At 43.3% G+C, this 6,445-nt stretch overlaps 1 protein-coding gene across 7 annotated transcripts in view; it reads left to right on the forward strand.

The window, feature by feature from the left end:
* Nucleotides 1-3,326, forward strand: part of RNASEL (ribonuclease L) — a 14,747-nt gene extending 11,421 nt beyond the window's left edge. For all 7 annotated transcript variants that reach the window (XM_015586297.2, XM_015586296.2, XM_015586294.2 and 4 more), the window contains 2 exons: nt 2,133-2,266; nt 2,903-3,326. In XM_015586297.2, the coding sequence (XP_015441783.1) occupies nt 2,133-2,266; nt 2,903-3,083 (315 nt within the window). In that variant the 3' untranslated portion in view covers nt 3,084-3,326. The remainder of the gene's footprint in view (nt 1-2,132; nt 2,267-2,902) is intronic.
* The last annotated feature ends 3,119 nt before the right edge of the window (nt 3,327-6,445 follow it).

Here is a 6,445-nt window from a genome sequence, read left to right on the forward strand (position 1 = left end):
TTCCCTCGAGACTTATTCTCTGAGAAAGGCCTACTATTACATTGTGATGAGAGCAGCTGCCTAAACAGAGCTCAGCCCAAAGGAGCACCACCACGAGGCGACTCCATCCAGGGCCTCCGCTGCCCATGAATGGTCCAGCTTTGAGCGTCCATGCAACACACCCACGTTCTGGCTGAGAAAACAGACAATGAGGAAGAGATGTCTTTCAAATTCCTCCTCTTTAAGAAAAGATCCACCTAACCTGAACTAACTGTAGTGGAACATAATAAATTAGTCACTGTCTTGGTCTAGTCATACTATATGAACTTTCGTTATTATTAATTAGCAGACATCTGCCAGGTGCCAGGTATGTGCCAGGCCCATGTGAGGCCACGGGTATACAAAGCAGAGTACAGTATGGCCATGTGGGGCCAGGAGACCCACAGAAACGATGGCTGTGTAATACATGTGGGGTGCCCAGAGGCAGGTGCAAAGCACTATGGGAAAATCCCTAACCCTCAGGTCTTCAACAGAGACCGACAGCTTCCCTATCGGAGGCCTGATCTGGGATTCTGCTCCTCCCATAACTCTTTGTTTCTGGGTCTTGTTTTACTTTCTTTCCATTGCTTTTCTCTGGACTACATGTCACACCCATAATTGATGGCTTAATGTCCACCTTTCCTGCTTGAAGGCAGAGACCGTCCATTGCCTTGTCTGTTATTCTTTTCCTGGCATGGATGGAGTAGGTATGCCATAGTTCTTTGCCAAATGAATGTTTCTAAAACTTCAGCTAAAACTTAAACTTGTAGAAACAGAGAAATTTGAAATCAGAGCTGATGATATGATGATGATGTAGTGTTGACTATCTGGTAGCTGTACTTCTCAGGACTTAACATGAGTCCCCACGGTTAATCCATATAACAGCCTCTGAGGCAATTATCTCCATTTTGCAGGTGGGCAAACTGAGACACAGACAAATCATTTTTCCAAAGGCACAGGGCCAGTAAGGGGTGCAGCAGGATTCGAAGCTCACAGCCTGGCGACAGAGACCATGTGCTAAAGCCACACACACTGCACGAGCTATGATGCCATAAAATCTACTAATTCATTTAATACTGAGGAAATTGAGGCTCAGAGGTGGAAACCAAAATACCCAGAACTGGAAAGTCAGAGATTGGCCGAGTTAGGAAGAGAATCCTAGTCTTTTGTTTCCCAATTCATTGTCCCCCGCTCCCCCCCCCCTTAAACATCATCGACTTATATTGAATTTTGACTGACTTCAAGTCCTATCTTTTGAATCCCATTTTAGACCTTGTCTTTCTGTGGATTTTCGTGATTTGCCCATTTTCATGACCATACGATCAGTTTGGGGCCCTCGGGTCCAGAGCCAAGTTTTCCAGTGTGTACTACTGTCTTCTGTCCATGGGCTGTCCCCTCCTGCCACTGATACCTTACTCAGCACTTCCCACATGTGCTTTCACACAGTACACACAGGCCGTCTGGATGGGTGTTTACTGTCCTCGTCCAGTCACCAGTCACTCTTCCTGAGGGACTCTCAGGCTTTATGGTTGTTGCCTCATGTGCTCTTACTCCAAACTGTTTCTAAATATGAGAGCCATCTACAAAAGTGCCAGCGCAAAGAGGAAGGCATTAATGACAGAAGTTCCCTGGGGACATCTAGAGGCAAGGACAAAATTTAACTTTGGAAATATGACGGAAAAGAAAGACAAGAAAAGAAGACACCCACGCACACTCTGGCAATGTCTGCCAGGCTTGCTTTCAGTCTGGGGGAAATGTAATCAAGTACGAATTTGGAAGGGTGGCCACAAGGATCAAAATACTGTAAAGCATAATAAGCAAATTTCCTAGTAGAATAGCCAAAGATTTTCTAAAACATGTTTTAATATATTGAATTTCTTAGAAAAGTAATTCACTTGTATATCAAATTTAAAGTTACTTATAATCCCACATCAAAACACAACTACAGTTAGCATTTTGGTGTGCAGTATTTTCTCCCATTCTTTTCTGTTAATTCCCTTTTTTAATTGGTAGTAATTGTAACATATATTCAAATTCGTATTTTGCCTTGTTGTATTCCACACGGATTTATTTTGCACTGTTATCACATTTTCGTATGATGTTTTGTTGTTTAGATTGACAGCTACATTATGAAAGAAATGAATAATCATTACGTAAAAAGCCGTAATTTCTATCAGAACACTGTGGGTGACCTGCTGAAATTCATCCGGAATTTGGGAGAACACGTTAATGAAGAAAAGAATAAAGTGTAAGTATTGTTTTCATTCTTGTAAGTCATATATGAAATGAGGATGACTTAAAAATCCAATTCTGAATATATATCTGCTATTTGATGGGAAACAGAAAAAATATGTTGATGAAAAAAAAAATGTCATTCCTCCCCTCTGCTCAGAAAAGGGCCATCGCAAGGGTCTTACAGTGAATGATGGAGGTGTACACCCAGCTCTTGTCTTTCTTTTTAGCTTTTGCTGAGTCTCACTGTACAGAAGGCTAGTGACTCCCTTGTGTGGAGAAACACGGGACCAGGCAGCTGAGAAAAAGAATGTAACATTAAAAGAGTCTAAAAATTAGCCCCATGTTAGTTAAATCAGCTTTTGCTGCCAAAAACGTTAGGTCTTTTGTAGTTTGGAAACGTAGAGAAGGGATTGTAGAATCGTACGATGTCTGTTTTATGGATGATAAAGCTGAGGTTTACAAAGACCACGTCACCAAAGTTCACAAGTTAGTGGAAGAGACAGGAGGCGACTCTTACTCTGTCAGAGCCCCGAGTCCTTATTCACCCTGCTGTAGAAATCAGGGAAGCAAGGCCATCTCTGGGCCATAGGCTGTAAAAGGGGAAGAATTTGGGGGCCGGCATGCTATAATTATTTCCGTTTCATTTCAGGATGAAGTCAATAATTGGAGACCCTGCCCAGTACTTTCAGAAGAAATTCCCTGATCTGGTCATCCACGTCTATGTGCAACTACGAGACACAGAATATGGAAGACATTTCCCCAAAACGCACAACACAAACAAGGCTTGGTATGATGGGGCCAGCAGTGACCAGAAGGCTGGCCGGCTCTGAGTGATAACCGAGCCTTCTGAGGTCAGGGAGGTCCTTATTAGTATGCACTCCTGAGCAAGTCAGAACTCTCCGGGCCCCTTCACTAATCCGGTTGCCTGTGAGGGATGAGTTGCATAGCTGAGGTGGCAGTTCGTGGCACTGTGCCCAGTATTTCTCACGTATTTATAACAAAAAAAAGTATATGCTCAAATTACCCTGGTCCCATGGATATTAAAACAATAATAAAGGAATACTATGAACGACTCTGTGCCACAAATTTGATAACCTAGATGGAATGGACCAATTCTTTGTAAGACAATTTGCCGGTATTCACACAAGAGAAAACAGACCATCTAAATAGGCCTATAACCACTAAAAAAAAAAATTGAATCAATAATTAATAAATTTTCAAAACAAAAATCATAAGGCCCAGATGAATTTACTGTTGAATTCTACCAAACATTTAAGGAATGTGGTTTTCTTTTCTTGTAATATCTTTGTCTGGTTCTGGTATTAGAGTAAAGCTGGTCTCACAGAAGGAGTTAAGAAGCATTCCCTCTGCTTTTACCCTCTAAGAGACATTGTAGAGAACTTGTATAATTTCCTCCCTAAATGTTTGGTAGAATTCAACAGTACACCTGACTGGGCCTGATAATTTATGTTTTGGAAGGTTATTCATTATTGTGAAAACCAGAAAGAGAAAAAAGGAACAAAAGAAATATATGAAGCAATATCGACTGAAAATTTCTCCAAATTAATGTTAGACACCAAACCACAGACTCAGGGAGCTTAGAGAACACCAAGAATAACCGATAAATCCTATTCAAAGTGCAGAATATCAAAGACAAAGGTTTCCGAAAGAAGCCAGAGGAATAAAACACTTTATCTACAGAGGAGCAAAGATAAAAGTAACATTTGACTTCTCAGAAACCATGCAAGCAAGGAGCTCAGGGAGTGCATGTAATGAGCACAGGACAAAATCTTTTTACCTCCTATTAATCGTAAATATACACCATATAGAAATCCTCCAAATGCCTACGTATACAATAGGAATTAAATAGATGTGTGGATGGCCACTCAAGCCCTCCCCCGCCCCCCACGGATCATCTATCTTGTTGGAAGAACTTCATTCAGAATTTCCTTGGGAATGAACTCTTCAGCTACACCACTCCTGATCAAGCACTTCCTTCGTGTTTTGGGAAGTTTAGAGAAAAGGTGGAAAGAGGGGCAGCACTTAATGTCCTCACTCCCCAACTCTGTGCCTGGCCCCGTGCTGTGCACCTGGCCTACATCATCTCGAGTCAGTCTCCAAACAACCGTGGGAGGTAGACATTGTCATCTCCATTTCACACACAGGGTGTTGGGACTCAGTGAGGTCAGGTAATTTGCTGATGATCACAGAGTTACTAGGGAGTGGAGGAGGGATTTAAAACCAGCTCGTCTCGAGGAAAACCTGGGCTCTGAAGGAACGGCAGCAGGGCCTCCTGGCCTAGACTCTTGGTCAGGGGACGGCCTATGTGTCAAAGTCTCTGAATGAGACCAACTGGCCCTTGGTCTTGATCCATGATGGTAAGTAATATTTCCGCTAATCTCTTGAATTGGAAACGACCTCAGGAGCCCTCTGGGGAGCGACATATTGCTTCTCTGAGCCATTCCTTTAAGAAGAGGATGTGAGGCTCACAGAGGATGAATAGGGCCATCCTCTATTCTGGCTAATTGCTAGTTTTGTTTGACCTGCATAGTATTACAGAAACTTGAAATTTCTCATTCTTTTTCCCTTTTCTCTCCCTCTTTTCTTCCTTTTCTTTCCTTTTTGCCTAAGTAAGCAGGTCTGGTAACTCTGGGTTGCCTGGCTGGCTGGTGCTGTCACTGTCCCCTTTGAGATGTGTTCTCCAGTTTGCCAGTCTCTACCACTCCCTGTTCTCTCCCTCGTGGGTTGTTCTACTCACTTTTATTACCTTCCTGCATTTTATAGGTCATTTTGTGACACTGGTCTAGATCTGGTGTTAGAACGTGCTACATCTGAGATCTCTGAGGTGTGACAGTATGAGAAACCAAAGGAAGCAATTAGCAAGACTGAATAAAAAAGCGGAACTTTCTTCTATTCAGGGTGATCCTACTAAGTGCCTTGAGGCCGTTTAAATACCATGTTGTATGTGCTTGCATACCTGCACATGAGTCTACTCAGGAGTGATCCCGCAGAGAGAGAGAACTCGGAAATGGGCACAGTCCACTGAACAATCTCTCTTCTCCTCCAGGGGGGACGACCTACTGCCAACCTAGGTTCAGGCTTGCCTCAGCCTGGTGCGAGGGTATTTAGGCACGAGACTCAGTCAGTATTTTACTCATCAATCACCTTGCTGCCGGCCTAACGTTCTCTCTGGTTCCACGTGTGGGCTCCTGACCCGTTCCTTTTTGACCAAGCACGTCCCTGGTGTCTCAGTTCTAGTACGGGGGCTCTTCTCCATTCTTTGTCTGGCATCTTGCCCTAGTTTTTTGCCTGATTTTTAGGAACTGGGATTCTGTCTCAGGTCCTCTCCTCTTCCAGTTAATTAAAGTCCAGTTCTGGAGCCCTGGCCTCACTCCCCTCTCCTGGGCCCTCTTTGTGCTGAGTGCTTGCCTCACTGGGCCTCCTCCTCGTGGCCTGACAGGCTCTCCACACCCTGCCCGCACCCAGTCCTCCTCCAGTCACGTCCGCCTATGGTGCTGATGGATCTATCACAATCACAGCCCCACACAGATGATCTCAAAGTCCTTGTTTGTGAGCCCTGTCGTGACATCACGACATTTTTCATACTTGAGAAAAGTCTAAGAAACAAAGGACATCAGCATAGCAGAAAACAATGGCTGAGAATTTGAAAGGAATCTTCAAAAAGCTTTTTGTTTTTCCTTGTTCTGTAACTCAGAGAGTCAACCTCTCTTCAATTTTCCCAGGTGAAGGGCTTGTCAGGACATTCTGACTTTCATTTTACTCCTGATTTTCTTCAAAAGACAGGAAATGGGGTTGGTCATGCTAAACTATGACAATAATTTAGGCCTTTAGGCCAAAAATTTTCCAAAGAGTCTCTTCATCTATTAATTGGCAAATGAATAGAATCCAGGGAAGAACGATTTCTTTCGTGCATAAAAAGTCGCATAGACAGTGACCACAAAACGAGAAGTAGCCAAAGATTCAGAGGCGGTGTGTTTTGTCCAGACTCTGCCATTTACTATCTAGTGATCTCGGGAAAATCACTTACCTTCTGCATGTGTCAGTTTCTTCAGCTGTTTAAAAATAAATGATTTCTGACATGGTTACTCACAGGGTTCTGAGAATTTGCTGAGACGATCGATATAAGTTATTGCCCCAATGGGAGATCCTAGCATTAAAAGACCCCATTCCA

Source organism: Pteropus alecto, unplaced genomic scaffold (assembly GCF_000325575.1).
Source record: "Pteropus alecto unplaced genomic scaffold, ASM32557v1 scaffold101, whole genome shotgun sequence".
NCBI lineage: Eukaryota > Metazoa > Chordata > Mammalia > Chiroptera > Pteropodidae > Pteropus > Pteropus alecto.